The sequence below is a fragment of the Dermacentor andersoni genome, chromosome 10, assembly GCF_023375885.2.
Source record: "Dermacentor andersoni chromosome 10, qqDerAnde1_hic_scaffold, whole genome shotgun sequence".
Taxonomy (NCBI): domain Eukaryota; kingdom Metazoa; phylum Arthropoda; class Arachnida; order Ixodida; family Ixodidae; genus Dermacentor; species Dermacentor andersoni.
Window position 1 is genome coordinate 25,627,833 of NC_092823.1, and position 23,375 is coordinate 25,651,207.

General features: G+C 45.9%; 1 protein-coding gene across 3 annotated transcripts; it reads right to left on the bottom strand.

Annotated features, from left to right (window-relative positions):
• Positions 1–201: 201 nt before the first annotated feature.
• Positions 202–15,886, bottom strand: LOC126519293 (acetylcholinesterase-like). 3 transcript variants are annotated; one of them, XM_055065064.1, is made up of 5 exons: positions 15,721–15,886; positions 15,344–15,444; positions 4,557–4,845; positions 1,987–3,209; positions 202–391 (listed from the first exon to the last, which is right to left on the bottom strand). In XM_055065064.1, the coding sequence occupies exons 3-5, from the start codon at positions 4,821–4,823 to the stop codon at positions 229–231; spliced, it is 1,653 nt and encodes a 550-aa protein (XP_054921039.1). In that variant the 5' UTR covers positions 4,824–4,845; positions 15,344–15,444; positions 15,721–15,886; the 3' UTR covers positions 202–228. The 3 variants fall into 3 exon arrangements, with proteins under 3 accessions (XP_054921039.1, XP_050024879.2, XP_054921040.1); XM_050168922.2 differs by lacking the exon at positions 15,344–15,444; XM_055065065.2 differs by lacking the exons at positions 15,344–15,444; positions 15,721–15,886 and adding an exon at positions 7,147–7,302.
• Positions 15,887–23,375: the final 7,489 nt, after the last annotated feature.

Here is a 23,375-nt window from a genome sequence, read left to right on the forward strand (position 1 = left end):
TGGGTGATAGGTAGATCATCGCACGGCTAATGCGGAAGATGCAGGTTAGGCCCACACCTCTCCAGCGTAGAGACCCGCAATGTGCTTTGGTAGAAAGAAACAAGGAATAAAGAAGTTCTTGCGATATTCTTACAAGAATGGCTCTTCAGTCGCACTTATTCAGCTTAAACACCATAATCACTGAAACACGAAGACAGTCACTGATGCAGAAGTGAAATTTTATTTATTTCAACAAGATGCTGATGTATTTAAGTACAGTGACCTCCAACGTTCGCACTGGGTAGCCCGGAATCCCTGCGTCTCACGGACGTGTCCTTGAGCAAATACAATCACTGCTGGTGTAGAAAATGTGTACTGTGGCCATCTCTGCGCCATGGGTAGTTCAGGAGTGCTGTATGAAAACAGGAAATGCAACATGTTAATTCCGTGAACGTTCGTGGGAGACATAAAGGTGATTTGGCTAGTGGAATGTCCGTAACCAAATGCTTGGAAAGATAGTGATGTCGAGAAGTAGTGTATGCGCAATGTTACGAGAAAAAAAAAAAAGCAGCGACCAGCCGTAGCTTGCAAAGGCCACTGGCCTTTACACTTTTGCGATACGCTGTACGTATCAAACAGTGCAGCTTCATAACGAAAATGCACCGTAAAGTGGTGATGCTGCATAACAGTAATAAATATAGCCCCAGCATTCGTGGCCCAACGACCCTTGTTGATTTCATGGCGATAACAATTACGCGGACACTTCAGGCGTGTACACGCTGCCGCCGCCTACCGCTGTGCTGAAGGCTATGGCACGGGCATCGAGTATTACAGCGCCGCGCAACCGGTAGCGATACATGTTCTGTTCAGAACTGCAGTGCCCGACGCGTGTAGTAAATCCTCAAGAAGGCGTTTAAAAAAAAGAACCTTGTGCATGAAAACTCAAGCTCGAAGAAACCGAACTCCACAATGGGCTTGTAGTGGCTCACTGTACCAGTGATAAGAGTTCAAATAGTAACAATGAATGATCTTAAACGTGTTCGTTAGTAACCTACGTGTATTGACTTTTGTCTGCTTCGCTAGGTCATGGCGACATGCACCCTATAGCATTGCAGGAAAATTTCAGTGTAGCTTTTACTCTCCTTTTTTAGAACGTATAATTTAGAAAAAAAAATATAAGTGTTTTCGCATTGATAAAAATGATATGGATATGCCTTTACACATTCTTCAGAAATACGCTGAGGGCAGTGTTCTAGCGCAAAAATTAACATGACCAATCAGTTAACGATCATGCTGCGCCATTATTCTTCAGAGTCTCGCACGTAGCTGGCTGTTTTTGGGAAGTGGCTTTAGAGGGAGCTTCATGCAATTAGCCTTTCTAGGGTAGTAGCGTCTACCGCCTAGGAGTAGCTAATCCACCATTAACCGGAACGCAAGTTGAAGTAGTATTATGCACAGGAGTAGCCCAGGTCTTTTTAATTAAGGGAGAAACCTTAGTGCAAAAGATGCGTTCAAAAGCAGAGCGAGCAATGCATAAGCAAATGTAAACTTTCGCCTTAATTTCATTAAGCGTGTATTTCAGCTCCGTAACGAAGAATTTTTGTGTACATCTGCTTGGCTAAGTAACGTTGAACAGAATACTCATACGGTAATCCTCGACTGGTATCAATTTATAGCAGACAAAAAAAAGTCTTGTTTCAAAGAGTAGATCATTATGACGCTATTTTTGTGGGTGCAAACCATTGTAAAAACCACATTCCCGTTAAATGGTGCATACTTCAAGCAAGCCTAAGTTTCTTGTACATATGGCTGGATCGGCTGTAAGTAGAGTTGACGTGTTTTCGAACCGGTAAGTTTCACGACAACAACATGCTTCTAGTTACCCCAGTTCGCGACTAAGACATACAGGGAAATGAGCAACTACAATATCAAAATTTGTGGAACAATATTCATAATTTGGTTCTGGGTAGTGCACTAGTGAAATAGAAAAAGAAAGAACTTGCGTACCCGTTCTCGCTGAAACTTGCCAGCATCCGAATGAACGCCTCACTCGTGCGGCCATCCAGAGAATTAGAGTCTTCGGCGTAGGGTTCACCGAACAGAAACTGTACATCCGAGGCGTGCGGCACTCCCATCCATTCTGGGAGCGCAGACTTGGACGACTTATGGGCGAAGACATAGACGAACACCTTATTGTTCTTTTCGTCGTGCTTTTCTGCAAAGAATCGCAGCGGGCAGTTGAACACTCTGTCAGATACGTAGTCAACGTACTGCCTCCTGAGTGCGTTGTTGTCGCCCTGCGGGACCTCATCCGTGTACTGCTTTAGCACGTCTGGAAGGTCTGATTTAAGAAGCCCTAATAGTGTGGCACGAAGAGAATCAGTGAGCCCCTCTGTTGCAGCACCGCTAAGATCTTCGAGTAAGAGCTCCGATTTCTGCTGAGCGATAAGAAACAGAGCAGCTTCGTCGGAGGTTACGCCGGCTACTACATCGACCGATGAGAAGAATCCGCGGTTTATGGCCACCCAAGGATGCCGGGGAAGGAACTCGTTATGGTAGGTGAGACTGAATGGAACGAGCCTTAGCACCATGTCCGCAAAAGTAGCGTTCAAGAGTTCATCCGCTGACTTGTTTCGCATGCAGTTCACAACCTCTTCAGGATTGGACGAGATACTGATGGTCCCTTCCCTGGAGCAGCCGACAACATTTGCAACTGCGTCGCCTTTTGCCATGCTCTCTTCCACACTGTCCCAAATATCGAAGCTGTACATTGTGCCACTCAGCAACACGGCTCTCCTGAAAAGACCAGCGCTCATCGGGGACAAGATGTGGGCATGCGCGCTGACTGAGCCTGCACTCTCACCAAACAGGGTGACTCGCTTTGAATCTCCTCCGAAAGTTTTGATATTGCGCTGCACCCATTTTAGAGCCATGTTCTGATCCATGGCACCAACGTTACCAGGTGCCTCGGGAGAGTTCGCATTCAAGAAGCCTAGTATGCCAAGTCGATAGTTCATAGAGACAACAAGCATGTCAGTAAGCGCGGCGAGCCGTGCTCCAGTGTAATTCGCTTCATTAGCGCTGCCGAAAGCGAAGCTTCCTCCATGGATCCAGACTAGGACAGGTCGGCTAGAGGAAGTTCTAGAGGCCCTTTCGGGCACCCAGACGTTGAGATGCAGGCAATCCTCTGTGATGGTGACGCCGTCTAGCTTGAACCCAGGCATCGCGACCTGCGTTAGGAAAGGCCATTATACAAGCTGTGCTCTGATACATGCTGACACTTGAGATGGGTACACAGGACTTGAAGGAAGCAGGACTTCATTTGTACTCGCTAAGATATGTAGAAAATCGAAATGGGTATGTAGAAAATATGTAGCTATTTCATACTTTCGAGGTTTGTTTGGAGTGTGTCAGCATGATGACCCTTCAATGTCACTACGCTGAGGCGGCCACCATCACGACCTGTCTGTCAATCCAGGATACAGTGACCACAATAATATTTGTACCACGTCTTTTGTCAAGTGACTAGTCTACATAGCTGTGACTGCCCGTGTTTTTTACGCCTACAATGCTGGCAGAATGACGACAACTAAAATTTCCCTCGGCATTTTTTCTCTCCAATTTGTGCAGCGATGACGCTGGAGCGCATGGCACTCGACAAAAATATCACGTGAATAAATTTGTAAAAACCGGAAAAACAATACAGTCATGTCGGACATGGCTTTACGTCCCGCAGCGAAATTTCGGGACACACGGAAGGCTGATCGGTTGGAGCAAATTAACGTGCACAATTTTCTGAGTAAGAAGGTACTTTAGCATTTGGCATAAATTATTATATGGTTGCCACAAAACAGGAATACAATAGATGACCTCGTAATGAGCAAAACATCACCGAATGGCATGAGCCACAGCGTGTCTGTAAGCCACATAGACACGTTGGTTTCCGAAAAAGACCACTGGATTGCCAGAAGTAATGGCTTGGCTGGCTGTTACACTGGCTCACTCACAATGCGAGTTGTATGTAAGTTCACCCAGCTATAATCAACAGGCTTACGCGTCAAAAATAGTTCGATATATGACGTAATTCCGCACATCCGAATTCGCCTACAACAAAGCTTCATTCCTGTTTTCGAATACATTCGATACATATGTTTATCTCTAGTGGAAGGAAGAAGAGAGGAAACAATCAATTAATTATACATGAAACTACACCTAGTTTACAGTTATTTTTGTCTGCGATCTAAACTGTCTCTCAGTGTCATTAACAATGCCGTTCTCGATGCACAAGTGTGTGCGGATCTGCTCCCGCAGCCTTTCTTTCCTGCATACCATCAGCGTACCGGCGCAGCACCTCCATCGAAGATAGTGCACCACGAAAGGTTTGTCTAAGTGCCTGTTTACACTCAAGGCCGTGCTGGGACTCGGGGCAGCGGATCCCTCGAGTTTGACATATTCAGTGTCCATTTTGGTATGCACCAATTATTTAACGTGGCTGTTTTAGATAACTAGAAATATTCGTATTCTGTTGGTTTGTTGTATTCTTGTTTGACTGTAGCTACGAGTGCATGTCCACGCACCTGAGGGCAAGCCGTCGACCTTGAAGTGACGTCGAGAGTGCCTTCCCAAGCACTCTTAGGTTGCGGAGGCAGAAACCGGAGGTTTCCAATAGGTGGTTCGGCGAACGGAATGCCGCGGTACTCCTCCACACGTTTCCCCAGGACGTGGACCAGTTTGCCACGAACTGTACCCTCTGTTGTCGCCCTCTGAATGCGTCTTTCTGCAGCCACGGTGCTCAACATGCCAGCGAGTAGCAGGGAAATGAGCACAGTTCCTGCCGACGCCATTGTTCTGGGCGGCGGTCCTTTACTGGGGAGGGAAGGACGATTTTCAATCAAACATTCAATGATTCCACACATCATTCAGTATAGATTCCTGCACTGAAGCCATTCCACCCGCTATGTTCGAGAGCCTGCACGGTGGTAAGTTTCGTCTATTCGCGTCCCGCGCGGTTGCTCTCTAGTGGTGCCGGCTCACTCGTCAGCAACGTTTCGACCACGTCTCTATGACACTGAAACATGTTACCCGTGGAAGTTAGTGTGATAAGCTGACGCCATTCTAACATCCATATCTAAGCATCCTAGCAGATTTAATCTCCAGTAGCTTTTACGGCGATTATTCAGTGGTGAATCGCATCTGCAAAAAAGTCGCAGTTTTGCCACAAGAAGGAAGCATCGATTGCGACAGCAAATTGGTACACAGCTTTACGATGTAAGGACAGAAGCTTATTGTCCGCATAAACTAGGAAACATTCGCTTACTAACTGCATTGACAAGTATCGTGTCGGCGCGCACAAGAAACCATCTACACACAACACTCGATGAGCGCGGACACTCGATGCAGGAAGCTGGACGCTGGTATGAGTAAGTGCGGCAACAGCAGCGAGCGAACTGACCTTCGTGCTGTATATCGCTTCAACGCAAGAGCGGCGAGAACACAACGCGTAGAAAGGCATGAACCGTTTGCAGAACCCTTTCAAGACACGGTGCACGTGACCGCGCGCGTCCTTGCAAAGTTTGACTCGTTGGTGGAGTCACGCCCTGCCTCTCCGCTTCCCTCCATAATAGACAGCTTTAGTTACACGTACGTAGAGGCTTTGCGTACGTAGAGCTTCTACGTGTCAGCAGTGCGCATGCGTAGAACGTAACAGGCGCGCGCGCGTCTCACGGACGTACGTGAGATTCAATTCTTTGCGTGCGTTTCTTGCGCACGTAGACAGCTTCGCGCGGGAGTTCCGCGAGATCGCAAACAAGCGATAGCGGGCCGCGCGCGCGCAGACGGCTTGCATCGAAACACGGCGACAGCATTGAAATGGCTACCGCCATGTTCACATTTCCCGACAGACGTAGCTACGGGGTCCCTCTTGGCGTGCGTCGTGTACGTGTAGCTAAAAGCGTTTCAGATGGCGTGCACGTAAGGTACGTAGGCTTTTCATTTTTGCGCACGTGAAGCCTCTACGTACGTGTAACTAAAGCTGGCTCGTGAGACTGAGCCGCAATCGTCAGTTCCCCTTGCGTCCGGCCGCGAAATGCGCAGCTGCTGCTAGTGTTCCTCTATATGCTCACGCAGGGCGCAGAGTTGTGCATAACTTTTCCGGCGCCGTTCGCACCGCTATTCGCCAAGCGCTATCACGTGGTGGAAAATGAGAACAAGTGTTCAACGGGGCCGCTACGAAGCCAACATTACGGGCTCGGCGCCAACTCGCCGTTTCAGTCAGTGTAATCGACAGTGCAGAAAGCTAAAGTAATGTTTAACAGTCTCGGAAGAGAACAGCAGTTTACGATATGTAGCGAGGCACTGTAAGTGGTAAGGGAATATATCTACTTAGGGCAGGTAGTCACCGCGGATCCGGATCATGAGACTGAAATAATCAGAAGACTAAGAATGGGCTGGGGTGCGTTTGGCAGGCATTCTCAGATCATGAACAGCAGGTTGCTATTATCCCTCAAGAGGAAAGTGTAGAACAGCTGCGTCTTACCAGTACTCACGTACGGGGCAGAAACCTGGAGGCTTACGAAAAGGATTCTTCTTAAACTGAGGACGACGCAACGAGCTATAGAAAGGAGAATGATGAGTGTAACGTTAAGGCAAAAGAAAGAAGATTGGGTGAGTTAATGACAACGCGAGTTAATGAAACGGTAGGTAATGACATCTTGGTTGAAATCAAGCAAAAGAAATGGGCATGGGCCGGACATGTAAAGAGGAGGGAATATAACCGATGGTCATTAAGGGATACGGCTGGATTCCAAGGGTAGGGAAGCATAGCAGGGGGCAGCGGAAAGTTAGGTGGGCGGATGATATTAGTAAGTTTGCAGGGACAACATGGCCACAATTAGTACATGACCGGGGTAGTTGGAGAAGTATTGGAGAGGCCTTTGCCCTGCAGTGAGCGTAGCCAGGCTGCTGCTGATGATGATGAATCGACATTGCAATCAGCGGACCGTCGAGCGTGCGTTGCATTCGTCGGCTGCGGGTTGTAGGTATGGTATTCGACGATGTTAGGTCAAGCACCTTCGTGAAGTGATGCGAAACACGCCAGTCTGTCTGGCGGCAGCATCGCAAACATGTGCTAAAATACGTCTACTTCTTCTTACAGATATCGGCAAGTACCTGTTTCCACTATCTTCAATGTTGTGCTCCTCCGGATCGTCAGCTGGTCGGTCTGCCCCACGAGACGGTCGACGCTTGCTCAGGAAGCTTTACGTGTCCATTGCCAATGAAGGAACTAAACGCAAATGTGTCAGCTTGCGTGGACTGCTTCCTTTCCTGTTGGCCAGCGTTAACCTGGCGGTACTGCGCATGTTCTGGCACCTCAGCCACATCTACGTGCTCGCAACAGGATAAAGGACGGATGCATCTGGGGTTCCGCTTCAGTGGCTCTGGTGGCAGCATCGCAAACATGCGCTACAAATTTGCCTACTTCTTCTTACAGGTATGCAATTGGTATGATTGTAAATGAGATAGAAGTGATGATCGTTTCTTGTTGTTGCTGCTGCCGGACCCTCCCACGTTTTTTTCCCCGAAAATAGCTGCCTCTCTTGTGCATATTTTGAAAAGCCTGTTGATTCTTTCAGGCGATATAGAAACGAATCCACGTCCCACAACCGAGAAAATGTTGGCCCAATTGGTACCAGGACAGGCTCGTATAAGCAACGAGATATCAGCACTAACCTCTAAAGTTGCCTCTTTCGATGATCGTCTACCTTAACTAGGATCATCTGCCGCCAACACTACGGATGTCGTTGAGCGCGTGCAGGCACTTGGAAATACTGTTTCTAGTCTCTCAGATATGATCCAAAGGCTGGAGCGTAAGCACGATGACTTTGAAAATCGGTCGCAACGGATTACCTTGGTTATTCACGGATTATCTGAAACACTGAACGAGACAACTGATGCACTTCTTACTTCAGTACTACGCATGCTGACGTCAAAGCTTGACGTCCCATCTGATAACATCGAGCGTTGTCAAGACTTGGGCTAAAAAGGACAGGTAAAGATAGAGCTGTCATCATCAAACTGTAGGATTTTCGTACTAAATTAGATATCTTAAATAACGCGCGCAAACTGAAAGGTTCAAAAACTTACATCAGTGAAGACTTTTCTGCACGCGTACGTCAGGGTCGCAGATCCTTATGGCAGAATTCAGCGGAACTCAGAAACGTCACAAAGAAAGTACGGTTGCAACAAGAGCACCTCATTATCGACAGTGTTCGGTACGAGTGGAGCGACGTCATAGAGTGGGTTGTCAAGGCATCTGATAATATCGCTCCCGGGATTTCCAACTGACTTCCACATAAAAGGAAAGTGACACTTCTGAACTTTATTGCACGCAGCTTGGTTAATAAAAATGTTTGTTTCAACTGGCTTGTAGACCGTCACAAACCATAAAAAAAAATGTGTTACTGAGACTTGCTTAAGTGACTCCATTTCTGAAAGGGAATTTCTGCCGCCATGGTTAGTCAGTATTGAGAAATGACAGGACTGTTGGTCGCGGTGGTCGCGTAGCGCTTTTTATTTCCAAGATATTAAATACGTCTTGCTACCGGAGCTTCTTGACAGCGAATCGGTTTGGTGCAAGATTGACTTTGGTGGCTTACTGTTGGGATTGGCGCTGTATACCCACCGACAGATGATGTCAATTGAATCCACGCTGTTACGGATTATATTGCAGTAAACAGGCTACAAGAAAGCCAATTAATAATATCTGTCGATTTTAGCGCCCCTTACATTGCCTGGCGTACTCTTTCTTCTACTGGACGTGATCGAGCCATCTGCGACGCTCTAATCAATCTTGCTGTGTCATATGATCTAAGACAGGTCATTAGCTCGCGCACACGAAAATCTGCTATTTTGGATTTGGCCTCCCTGACTAATGGGCTCCTCTGTAGCAAATGTGACGTTGTCTAGGGCGTCTCCGATCACAAGGCGATAATTGTCCATCTAGAGGTTTGTCTAGAGCCCAATAAACCAACATATAGTACAGTCCACGACTTTTCTCGAGCTGACGACAATTCTATCGTCGCCTCGCTTGCATCACAGTTTGAGTAGTATATGTTTTCCAGTAATGCCTTAGGTGTTGACTTGTTAGTTGAAATGTTTCACAACATTGTCAAACAGTGCATAGCTGATTTCGTACCAAAAAAGTGTGTAACGCGAAACCCGAAGCATCCATCGTATGCTAAAGAAATTATACAGTTGATTCGCCGGATAAAGCGCTTTCGCCGTGACTCTCGCACTCAGAATGTCCGAGAAAACTGAATGCTAACATCACTTTAAAAAAGTCTTAAGACTAAAATGCAGCATGCTAGAGACTACTACTTTAACAACAATCTGACGACATTCCTAAAAGATTACCCATCCAAATTCTGGAAAAGAGTTGTTCCTCCTGTGTCCAACTCAGCTTCTGGGGTCATTAATGGACATTCGCGTTCTAATGCTGTCAGTTATCTCTGAAGCGTTCAATACATATTTTAAATCTGTTTTTGTTGGACATAACGGAATTATCCCCACTTTTCACTGTGATAGTGCTTCAGTATGTTTTCCTAAGCTTCAGATAACCTTCAGCGGAGTTCACGGCCTCTTGTTAAATATTGATAATAGTAAAAATGCAGGACCAGATAACATACCAAACATGTTTTGAAAGAGATACTCGTAATACTGGGCGCGGTATCTCACTATCATTTTTCAAAAATCTGTCGAATCACACACTGTTCCCAGTTTCTGGAAGGTTACTCAAGTCGTACCAATACATAAATCTGGCAATAAGCAATTTCAAATTATAGACCAACCTCGTTATTATCTGGTTGTTGTAAACTACTAGAACACATAATTCATAAGCATATTATAGAGTACCTCAACGATAACAACATTCTTTCACATCATCAGCATGGTTATAAATCGGTCCTCCACGGTTACGCCGCTAGTTTAATTCACTGACGACGTTGCCACTACACTTAATAATAGTGGCCGAATTGACGGAATTTTTTTTACTACTCCAAAGCGTTTGACAAGGTATGTCATGTTAAGTTACTTATGAAAGTTGACAATATTTTCAGAGGTATACACGGCAATCACTTGCTTGGCTGCATAAGAGATTACTTGCTTCTGCGGTCCCAGTTGGTCTCATATAACCAGGAGCACTCATCTTCAGTCAGTATTTCCTCCGGCGTCCCATAGGGCTTCGTATTAGGACCACTTTTATTCATTATTTACATTAATGATGTCGACAGCGTTGTTAATAGCACTACAGGTCCGAGCTGAGCTACGCTGACTCCCAGCGCAAAATATAAACTAAATTTGTTTTAAAAGCTCCTGCACCTTGTATCTTTTTCCACTTGCAGATTTGGCTCTACGAATTAGCTGTTTGCTCTGCGGTACGAATTAACCGTACGAAATAAGCTTTGCATAAAGTGTGCGATCGTGAACATCTGGAATGCGTTTAAATCTACGTGTCTGCACCGCTTATATCGAAAACATGCAGCTGCTGTGAACGACGGTTATTGATAAATAACTCTCTGCTAACGGTCAGTTCCGTAACTGAAGGCACGATAGTTCGCTTGGCGACGATACTTAATCGGCTGGTTTCGGCAGCCAAAATGCGCTCACATAGTTCTCTATATTACGTGCGTGAAGTTTTCTTTAAACACCCTTTAAAATATTTCTTGCCTCCCTGCCTCAGCGACCAACCTTCATATGCATGCTGAAAAACATTGCACCGCTTTTTGTTCCAAGGTACTGAGCGTTTGCACGCAAACTTCTGAACCGTTAAATCCACGGGCGTAGCCAGGATTTCATTTCGGGTGATTAGAACACTACCCAGCTCCGGCTAGGCCAATGGTTCGAGCGTAGCCTGCATTAAAAAGTGTCATATTGCTCAGCACTTGCGAGCAATTGCCGCATGTAGCTCGCGACCAGGAGACAAAGAAGCAAACGGAACACAGCGCGGCATTTGCCTCCTGCGCGCGCGAGAAGTGGCTTCACCGCATAGCTGGAATATAATGCCGGACCTATGCACAACTTGGTTCCCTGCGCGAGCATACAGAGCAACCCACGAGACGTTCATTCAAGGGATCGCCAGTCGTTTGTGCGCATGCGCTAGTAAGAGCGGGCGCGAGAGACGAAATCTGGGGGCTTTTGCCACTTGAGTATACGACTCTGCCTACGCACTACGGAGGAGGTTTCTTAGCGCGTGTTGCATGCGTTTGTCCCCTAGACATGCCGGCATTGCGGGGTGCAGTCGAGTTTGTTTACGCTCCGCCGCTGGCAGTCCGCGCAGTGAGGCAGTGGGCACGGATGCCCCATTTGGTGATCGCTGTGTCTGAAGGGGCAAGGTTCTGACTGATGTTGTATAAGTCGCGGTTTGCTTTTTTCGTCGAGACGATAGATCAGATTATTTTCAAGCACTGCTCCAGGAAGGCACATGTAACCGCCAAACGGATTTCTCAGGAGAGCACCTGAGGTTATAATAACGCAGGTGGCGCAGGATCTTCAGGGCACCGAAGGGGTAGCGGGGGTATCAAAGGTGGAAGTAGGGTGGTCCGTGGATTGGGCCGCGGAGGCCCAAGCGTGCCAGGGGGTGTTCGTATAAAAAATTAGCTGTCCGCGATAGCGTACACCCGATCTTATACACCCATGGCATGCGCAGGCCACTGCGAGCCCCAACCCACGGACCAGTCTGGTTTCTAGCTTTGGTGTCGTGGAGGCGCCGCCAATAATGCGAAATATTGACACATTGTTACAATGAGTAAGAAAACACGATTGAATAAATATAATTACGTCCAGCCGCCAACTTGTTACGCGAAGTTCAGCATTACCGCACCCCGCGACTTCTGCAACATAAGTCGGAAATTCGGCTCTGAAGGTACGTCGGACAGACTTTCTCGCGCCTGCGGCGCTGGTGCTGGGTCAGTCATCGTCACCGGCGGCCTTTCAGCGAACCACGGTTGCTAAGGCGCTCTGCCTTCTAGATTTTCAATATATGCGGCCCGGGCTCCACTACGGCCGCTACTGCTCCCACGGAAACACCTCTGATGTTATTTACAAGGTACATTGCCGTAAAGCGCGAGAAAGCTATGATCCGCCACGATTGATCCGCCACGAGCGCTGCAGGTGCGAGACAGTCGGTCCGACACAGCGGTCGCCAAATCGGCCGTCAGTGCCCGCTGCTTCACCTATTTTACCGTGCCGGTAGGCAGCGTCCGAGTGTAAATAAACTACCCTGCTCCACAATGCCGGCACGCCTAGGGACAAATGCCTATATAGAAACCTCCTCCGTAGTGCGTAGGCAGAGTCGTATACTCAAGTGGCAAAAGCCCCCAGATTTCGTCTCTCGCGCCCGCTCTTACTAGCGCCTGCGCACAAACAGCTGGCGATCCCGCAAATAAACGTCTCGTCAGAAACACTAGTTGGTGCCGGAGCACAACGCCGCCGCCGCCCCCCCCCCCCCCCCCCCTCGGTTCCTCCCATCCCCCCACGGCCTTTCGCGCGACGGAAGATGGCGCGTTTTCTCTCCGCTTTCTTCCTTCCCGCGCGCCAGATTGAGCCGCAATTGACGGCTTCCCTCGCGTGCGTTCACTCTTACATACAGCATACGACGTGCGGCAACGCTTTCATCGCACTTGATCTTCATATTGAACATCACGGCTACGCCGACGGTGACCGCAAAAAATGCACTTGGTGTGTTCATATACTTCCTATCGCAATAAAACGGGCAAGTGTCAGCCATTGACGCATATGTCCGCATCTATTAGTCGAGAAAATGAAAGCGAAAGGCAGATCGCGCTTTATTGTCCCGACTAGAGGCCGCCTGTTGATGTCTCAACATAAAGATCATCCGCGCACTGTGTTTGAGTAAGTAGACGGGAAATACAAACTCTGCAGCAGCTGCTAAGTCGTGGGCAATTAACAATGCATGTTATGGGGAAATATGCACAAAGTTTATGTTCGTTAAGTGCTCCTTGGCATTGGCCGGCCCACTTGGCTAATGATGTGTCCAGTATCATAATAAGCTGAAGTTGCTCTTTTTACGAGCATTGAATGCCTGCATAGTGTGATGTCATTGTAAGCCACAGCGCAAACCAAAAACCTGAACTTTTTTCGAAGTTAACGCCAGCACCCGATGGCGCACAAAGCTCTTCTTTATATACAAGAGCAGTCTTTATGCTCTTTTTATTAGAAGAAAAAAAAGGCCACGTTGTCTGCATATGCAAGAACCCTTGGAAAATGAAATTTTAACCCTTGGAAATTTTGTTCTTTCAGAATGCGCATAGAAAGAGGCTCTGAACACAAGCAAAATGTAAGCGGTGACACAGGCTTCCTTGTGATACTGACAATAACAACATAACGAGATTGGAGAGGGAACCATCAACTATCAGCTTCGTTGCGCCATTAGCATAACGTATTCTGCACCTGTTCTAGTGCACTAAACAGAAACGCGCGGTTCACCCTGTCGAACGCCTCAGCCAAATAGAACAGTATCATCGCCATCTGGGCCTCAGCTACACACTCTTGCATCGATCTCGAAACATGAACCTTGGTCGGAATAGACAGGCCAATGATGCGATATGTTTTATGATCAGCTACCGCCGATCTTATAACGACTTGTAAATGGTTAGCTAATACCTTTGGAAAAATTTTATAATCTACATTGCACAAGTAGATGGACCTATATCCATCCGCTTTCTGTAATTCAGTCGCATTTGCTTTTAGCTATAAGGACTGTGTTGCCTTTCACACATTGTGGCAGTTAAGTACCCTATTTCCAAGGTCTCTGTACGCCTGGAGTAAGGTGATAAGAGGGAAAGAAAGCACTGATAACATGCGATAGCAAGGGCATCCGGTCGAGGCGTCTTGTTGTTCGCTGAAGATTCATTGCATGCAGCTTCTTCAAAGATATCACTGTTTTCATTTGCAATAATCATAATCATCCTGGTCTAACTTGGGCAGCACTGATATAAATTTGATCTCAGACGCATTTATGTTAAATGCCTTGTGGCCCCTAATTAGTGTTTGATAAAGTTCGAGAAACGCTTTATTTATTAGAGTCGGCTGCTCAGCAATAATTACGCCATACTCTATATCTAGTATTTCGTTACACAGTGCGTGTCGGCGCTCATCAGCTAGAGACCTACCGCAAGGCTGTTCTGTGAGAAAACACACGGGCTACTGCACCTCCGTGTTTTTCTATGTACAAAGCTTTTAACTGGGCCCTGGTACTGCGAATATCATCAAAGAACAGCGGTGAGCAATTGCTGCAATGTTTTGTGTCCCACGACAGCTCTGCGAGCGATGGCGTCTGTGCATGTTTTCCGTAAGACAAAACAAGCAATAGTGTACCCGAAACGTGCATCGCATAAAAATGGTTCGCAAAACGGTAGTATGTTCGCGTACAATTCTTATTTGTCGCACATGCAAAAACAGCGCTGACGGCAAAAAAAAAAAAAAGAAAAGAAAGCACACGTGGCAGTGATGATGATCGTCCTGAAACATATAACGCATCCACAACAGAGGGCGCAGAAATAATCAGGCGGGGGTCGAAAAAAACGAAGAAAGCATCGGCGAAGTCACTGCCAAGCTCAGAGAGACGCGACGCAATGCACACGCATTTCTCTCGCGTTTACTGCTAAATCACCCCTGGTGTTCACTTTCTCGTTTAAGAAAAATAAAGCCAATAAATAACCTCCGTGCATGCTTGTCGCCGGTGATTCATTTTTTTTTTAATCAGAAAACGCAAAGCCTCTGACGGTACCATAAAGCAATATTTATTTTACGAGGACTCACTGGAATGCCCACAACCCTCCATCCTTCCACACTTGCTTGCTTTCATGGAGTGTGCAGTGCCCTGGAATAAAATTCTATACGCATTTATTGACAGTCATTCATATCTTGTGATTCGAGTGGACAGTATTGAGTATTGAGGGAACTTGCGAATTTTAGGCGATCGAGTCTGATTTCGGTATAAGAGAAAATATTTGCTATGATTTTTTAAAAATATAATCATGGCATCGCTTCAATCCAGTGGGCCCGGATAAAGCTCTGACCTTTATAGTAGGGTTGTAGGCCACCAATAAGGTAACTTAAAGCCTGCATAACATAAGCAGCCCGTGCACACGACCTTGATGCAGTAGAAAGGAACGTTTAATTCATTAGGGGTATCAGCAGTGGGCGACGAAGTGTGTTGCCGAGCTGAGAAGGTGGCAAACGAGAATGCGTCAGGATATATTTGCTGAGATTTGAAGCAAAACCATATAAATGCCAGTGCGCTTCGTGACGTCATCAACCGCTCCAGTACTATGCGTGAAGCCATTACCTCAACAGAGGAAGCGGGACCGGAGCGCCGCCGGAGCCTCTTGCCGAAGACTCCAGTGGGCATCTGGGGGTTTGGCCATTCGAAATGCTCTGTGGCTAAACCTGCAGCACAGGTAATTGAGCTCACGTAATTTTCTGTCGCACAAGGCGTCTTATTATTTTTCTTTTTTTTTTTGCGGGATGCACTATTACTGCACTCGTAAGAAAAATTTAAATAACAAAAAGAAGCATTTCGCACCGATAAAGAAGTACTACCACATTGTGCCACAAATTCTAGTATTCACGGCGCGCTAGCAACGCATATTTACCATAGCACGCTGAAAAACATCGTTAAGGAATAACAAGGAATGCTTGGTAGGACTGTTCCGAAGGACTCACCGATGACGGACGAAACACAAGTCACACTTAACAGGCAGCTTTCCAAACTACAAGTACTGACGAACGGCGTCCCCGCAGAACGTTTTCTGCGAGGGATGTTGCTTTTCGTGGGGTAACTCGTGGAAAGCGAGGATATGCGACGCGGTCGCTCACCGCCTGTGGTGTGAAGAGGAAATGAGCGACTGCTTTGGGAAAGCCGGCAGAATCGGTGCGGGAAAGGGACATCATCCTCTCCTGCAAAACGGCTGTGCGCGTGCTGCAAGCTTGTTGCAATACTTGCTGTCGACGACCAAGTCTCCCAACGGAGACGAGACGTTCAACCGTTCCAAGGCCCCTAATGTTTCTGGAGTAGTTGACAAAGGAGACAGCTTCGAACCGGCAATGAGCTAATTCAAGAGCGATATGGTTACTCTGCTGGTAAGGCATAACAATTTCGCATAAGAGAAATAAGCCTTAATGACGACAGTTCATACGTTAATGCGCGCAAACTTGAGCACGCCTGTAGGACAGCTGACGATAGGAAAAAAAATTTGTTGGAAGTAGTTCACAACCGGAGTTCCCAATACTCATCGATTTCTTTGTGGTTACTAAGTCACGAAAAGTTATATTCATTTATGATCACATTGAATAAGCCCTCTGTCAGGAATGCATAAATAATTAAGAATGTGTACTTTTTTTCAGCTGCGAGAAACCAATATTATTAACCGCTCTTCAATATTCTAAACACATTCTGCTTGAAAAACAGCGATCAAGTTTCCTTTTAAAAGCAACGAAAAAAATTTTCCCCTTCCTATTTGCATTCATTAGAAAAATATCAATAGGAATATGATTAGAAACCTGTGGATTGTTTCTGTTCTAAAAAGAAGTGCATGAAACCGTCCCGCTTGATGAAAAAATTAAGTAATATTCACTCCAACCAATAATTTATTTGAAACCCAACGTTTCGGTATCAGCTCGGTCCCTTGTTCAGGGGTGACTAAAACGTGAGCCAGCAGCAGCATGGGGCGGCCTATGGTCTCCCCTTGTAAGCACGTAACGCAGTCCACTGACGTACGCGGAGGGGAGCGTTCCCAGTGTCCTATTCATTGTCGCCTCTGTGAGCCGGATGTGCCAAGACTCGACGTGGCGTCTCTTAAACGGATTATGCTCCACGGGCAAGACGCTCACCTCCTCGAAAGCGATATTGTGGTCGGCGCGCTCGCAGTGCTCGGCGAAGGGGTTGCCTTCCGAGTTCAAGTACCGGACGTCGTTCTTGTGTTGCCTTATCCGCTGGCGAGGTTTTTTGTTTCGCCGATGCGTGAAGCTAGGCGCTTGGAGCACGGGATTTTGTAGATTACACATGGTTATTTTTTTCTGGAGACGCGGTCTTGCGGTCGTGGTATGAAGTGGCCGATTGTAGAAACGGGTTTGTGAGATACGCAGACATCGTACTGTGGTATGATGTGTGCCAGTGCTTCGCTGTTGCCCCTTCCTAGTTTCGAAAAACTAAGAAAAGATCCGACTTCGCAACTTCAGACCACAATGAACAAACTTTCAGCAACCATCTTCAAACAATACCCGGAGTCAGAGCACATCTACTCGCGCCGCATCTGCTGGAACGGCTCGGCACCGGCCTTTTACGGACTCCCAAAAATTCATACACCTGACGTTCCCCAACGCCCCATCGTCGACTTCACCACCTCACCGCTTCTTGCCCTCTCATCCTGCCTCCATCGAGTCCTCTTCCCCCTGACTGGCAACACGTCAACGCATGTGCGCAACTCCAGCCACTTCGTCGAACGTCTTTCCCGCGTACGACTGCAAGAAAATGAGTGCATGGTTTCAATCGAAGTGATCTCGCTTTTTACCAGCGTTCCTGTGCCCTTTGCCGTCTCCGCAGCGAAACAAGCCCTAGATGCGGACGCTGACCTCGGCGCCAGGACAAGGCTGACCCTGGATGAACTCTGCCGGCTCTTGGAGTTTTGCCTTAGCAACATAGCTTTCCCCTTCAAAGGGGAATTCTATAAACAAACCAGAGGCAGTGCCACGGGCGCCGCGATCTCGGTCACTCCTGCCAACTTGACGATGAAGGCCATTGAAGAGAAAGCACTGCAATCATTTCAAGAAAAACCAACTTTTTTCGTTTGATACACTGACGATTGCTTCTGTATCCTAAAGACATCAGAGGTGAAAAACTTCCTTGCACATCTGAACTCTGTCGAGCCCTCTATCCAGTTCACAATGGAACGGGAAAAAAACAACACGTTGCTATTCCTTGACGTCCTTATAAGAAGACAAGGGGCCGATATAAAGTTCGGTGTGTATAGGAAGCCAACTCATACTGGCCGCTACGTAAATTTTAATTCTAACCACCCTGGAAACCACAAGGCATCCGTCGTTTCCTCTCTTCTGAGGAGAGCAATGTCCATCTGCTTATCCCAAAAGAAGAAAAAACAAGAAGTCGCCGCGTTCGCCGATCTGCAGAAGAATGGCTACACACGCCGTTTTATTCGACGCGTTTCCCGCCGTCAGGATCAGATGGCAGGCAGGCCAGACACCACAGAAACAACAAAACGCGCTCGCGTTGTGCTTCCATACGTGAGGGGCACCAGCGAAGCACTGGCACGCATCCCACGAAATTACGATATCTGCGTATCTCACGAACCCGTTTCTACAATCGGCCGCTCGATACCACGACCCAAAGACCGCGTCCTCAGAGAAAAACAACCGGGTGTAATCTACCAAATCCCGTGCTCCAAGTGACCAGCTTCACACATCGGCAAAACAAAAAACCTCCCCCAGCGGATAAGGCAACACAAGAACGACGTCTGGTTCTTGAACTCGGAAGGCAACCCCCTCGCCGAGCACTGCGAGCGCGCCGACCACAGAATCGCTTACGAGGAGGTGAGCGTCTTGGCCGTGGAGCATAATCAGTTTAAGAGACGCCACGTCGAGTCTTGGCACATCCGGCTCACAGAGGCGACAATAAATAGGACACCGGGAACGCTCCCCTCCGCGTACGTCAGTGGACTGCGCCACGTGCTAACAAAGGGAGACCGTAGGCATCCATGCTGCTGCTGGTCCACGTTTTAGTCACTCCTGAAGAAGGGACCGAGCTGGTCCCGAAACGTTGGGTTTCAAGTAAATTATTTGTTGGAGTTATTAATTCAAATTTTTTTTCAACTCTTTTTCAACCAGACGGACTACCGTCGAAGATGTTTTCGTCCTGCTTGTGTTCAAATGATGCATGTGTGTTATTTATTTATTTATTTATTTATTTATTTATTTATTTAACATTACTGCCAACCCTCTTGCAAGGGTCATACAGAGAGGGTTATGAAGAAATATAAAAGAAAAAGAAAGACCTGTGGAATAATCACAAACGCAGAATACATCGGAATAAAGCGGCGCACTCGCACAGATAGTCATCTAGAGTTTGTTTGAATTCAGACAGACCAGTATGTTCATATTTTCTCAGTGGGGAACGGATATATCTATTATGACTCAGAACTTTCCACCCTTAACTATATTGAATGTACAGGAAGCCATCTTACCGTAAAAAGCCAGAAATCTTGCCCTTATAGCGGTGACTTGGCCGTGACTGATATCATGTATCGTAAGTTCCCACAAAATAGTAACTATTGCACGATCCACTTCTTTCATTTTGGAATTTGACACCCGCTTCTATTTACTTTTATATTTGAGTAAGTGGGGGAATTATGTGTCGAAGTATTCTTCCCAATCATTTTCGGCAGCTACCTGAAGTTCGCTTGAAACTAAACTGCGATGTACAAGCGCCGCAATGAAAAAGTGTCACTAACACTGGTAAATAATTACGTTGGACTTACTGTTATTCATATATATTTGAAGCATTCCGTCAGTAATTTATTTTCCTAAAAAATAAATTCTCAGAGTCTTGACTTGTACACTAAGGAGAGAGAGAGAGAGAGTGTGAAGAGAGGAAAGGTCCGAAGGTTAACCAGTCGCATGTCCGCATTAGTAGTCGGCACTGAATGAAGGGAATAAAGGTGTAAGAAAAGAGAAGGAGAGATGAGAGAGAGAGAGAGAGAAAGAGAGAGAGAGCCCAGTTTCGCGCACACTTGAATACGAGTACCAATCCTAGAAGCGGTACCTGCCGACTTCAGATATTGCAATAAACCTTGCGTAGTTTTCTGTGCCAAAACAACAGAAACTATTAAATACATTTAATGTCTCAGTCCCGGTATGACGTCGAACGATAACCTATTCGGACAGCATTAAACCGGCTGGAGTCTAGGCAATTTTCGGAAATGAACATTCTTGGACCATGGCCGTGGGCGTCGCTATATAAATTAAAGACGCGTTCAAATTGACATAGCCTTACTACAGCAGGGTTTCAGTTCCGTGAGAACAAACTGTGCTTTAACTATACAATTTAAACAACTTCTGAATAATTACCTCACTGCCCATTCTGCATTGCCGTTTCCAGACTTTCAGCTGTAGAGTAGCATCAGTGTTTTTTGAACAAATCCGCGCTGCTTTATGTTACGCACAGACGTTTAGCCCAGTGGTACTTGTAATTTCACGCGGGCTTTCTATATCAACCCAAAAAATCAACGGTCAGAAATTACCTGGCTGAATACATGACAACCTTAAGTGTCTTTCAATTTTCTACAAATTCTTTATTGCCAGCACACCATACATTGCCATGAGTAAAGAAAATGCAAATTGCATTGAATTTACAAATTTAATGGAATCCACAAAACAACTACTTGCGGCTACTCTCCTCGACTGTGAACAATATGCACTCGGTTATCTTCACACAGAGCGGCCCGTGTTTTTAGAGCGCAGATCTTAGGATCCCTCGTAAGCGAGTGAAAGAGCACAGAAAAGCATGAAAGAGCGAACCCGGAGAGCTGCGAGAGATGAAAGAAGGCGATGGGGAAAAGAGTGCGAGGAGGAAAGCGGAGGAGCAGGGCGCAGCGTGCTCGTGAGGCGGAAAGCGGAGGAGGAAGGTGTGGCGAAAGCACGACAAGAAATGCGTAGTGCCGCGCAAGACCGGATCTGCGGTGACAATGACTACGAGATGGCGCCAGAGTGGCGCGCGTTTTCTGTATGGAAACAAAGCGGCGCTTGAGCGAGGTCTTTCCGCGGCGGCTCCAGTGAATCGTGCCGATGCGTCTGCTACGCGCTGCCTCTCGTGATCTCCCGATAAGCGAGGAAATCGCGCCACAGTTATTTATTTATTTATTGAAAATACCCTCAAACGCAAATACATTGTAGAGGGGAGTGGTTACAAAGGAACGGTAAGTTATACAAAGTTATACAAAATAAACAGTAATACAAAAACTATTGAGGCAGAATACAAGAAACAACAACAGAAGGAAAAGCAAACAGCGTGATACAAATAATATGACTCGCAATATGGAAGAGTCACAATGAAGAAATGCAAATGAGGATTGTCTGAAGAAAGCCTGATCCGTGATGGAAACAAGACTGGCAGGAAAGTTTTTCCAGTCACGTGAGGCATTCGGTATGAAAGAGTGTAGAAATGTGTTTGCGCGAGAGGATGCACAGCATACTTTGTTTACTAATGTGGTCAACCTGCAATGAGAGGTACGTAGGTGGAGGGATGAGCTCAGCGTTGTAGATGATGATGATGGTAGACTTCCTGAATTAAGCATAAGCGAAAAGCTTATCTGCGTAGCGATAACTGAGAAAACGTTAAACTGGCTTTCACTGCTGTTATGTTGGATGTACAAAATAATTGGCTAGTATGAAACGTGTGACGTTATTCTGAATCAGTGCAAGTGCATTATTGCAGTTATGACGGTCAGGATGTCAAACAGCAGTGGGGTATTCTAATTTGGGGCACTCAGCGGTTTTATAAAAAAGCAATTTTAGTTCTTTTGGAGACTTAGTGAAATTGCGACGTAAGTATCCTATCATTCAATTTACCTTATTAATTATTACGGTGACGGGAGCTTTCCGTGTTAGACCAGACGTTATATTGAATCCCAGATATCGATAGCATGAAACTTGTTCAAGCGTAGTGATTTTCAGTTTATAAATAGGGCGGCGTTCGTTTGTGCGAGAAACACGCATTAAATTTCATTCATTAATGTTTAATTCCATAAGCCACTTATCGCAGCAGGCCATTGTGGAATTAAGGCAGATTGTGATATGTGTTCATCGTGGTGACTACTAATTTCGCGATGTATAACACAATCATCGGCGTAAAACTGAAGATTAGAAGAACCGCAACTTGGTAGCTCATTAGTGTAAATTAAGAAAAACGATGTGCCTAAAACTGTGCCCTCAGGCACGCCAGATGGAACATATAATGGTGAAGAATCATGATCGTTAATCGTGACATACTGAAGTCAATTGGAAAGAAAGTAGTCTAGCCATGTTAGTAATTTACTATCTAAGTTCAGTACTGAAAGTTTGACCATAAAAAGTTTGTGGCATGCTTTATCGAACGCTTTGGCGAAGTCTCGATATATGCAATCAGCTTGATAACTTCTTTCCTGTATGGTGTGGAAGCAATGTGTGGAAAGGAGTAGTTGTGTGTCACGTGAGTAGCATCGGCCTAAATCATATATATTTGAGTCTAAGAAGTTAAATATGTAGAAATACAGTATATTCTACATAATTTTGCAAGGAATGCTCATCAATGAAATTGGACGGTAGTAAAGAGGAGTGGGTGCTACAAGACTTATGAATAGGAACAACCTTCTTAATCTTCTAGTCCGACGGTAAGGAACCATGATCAAGTGATTGTTGAAAAATCTTCGTAAGGGAAAGAACTGAGCACATCTTTCTTGTTTTAGAAATGTTCAGCTGATGTTATCTGCGCCACAAGAGGAAGGTAATTTCAGAGAGTTGATTACCTTTACTATACCAGCATATTCTATCGTAACAAGAGACATAGGGACAAGAGTTCTGTGAGAAAAAGTGCAAAACTCATTCGGATAATGAGAGTAAAAATTACTTGTGAAAGGTCTATTAAATATGAGAGAGCAATGAGCTGACGGTATGAGTTCGCCGCAATCATCATTAAGAGATCTCAGGTAACATTTATCGCCTTTAACAATGTTCCAGAATTTCTTAGGGTTATAACACAGTAAGTTAGGAAAAGTAGAGTCATAGAATGATGCCTTATGTGCGCGAACAGGATATAAATAATCTTCTTCGGCTTTAAAGTACACTTCCCAGCATTCAGTAGTGCTCCGGAGCTTTGCTAAGCGAAACCGCCGTTGCTTACGCATTAGGGATTATCTTAATATTCACCAAATTTTTTTTTTCAGAAACACTATAGTTGGGACACCCTGTATTTAAGTTGATCTTAGAATCTAGTCCCTCAACTGTCCCACGAAAAAAGAAAGCTGTTATGTTGGTAGTCGTGTTTAGGAGCAGTGAAAACAGCAACCTAAGCAACTGCAAGCCTACCTGAATATTGCAGGTATTCTCCAAGGGCACTGAGAAAATTAGTGCCTTTCTTTTTAGCGGTTTCTTTTAAAACATTATACTCTATGTAGCTGTGAATCTATATATTAGCAAGGGTGTTTGACTTAAACTGCATTGCTTGTGTTAAAAAAAAGTTCATTATCATAAACCCAAAGGAAGGAAAGTTAATACTCGGGATAATCTTTATTATAGCAAGGCTTTCGACTATCTAGAAAAGAGTATATATA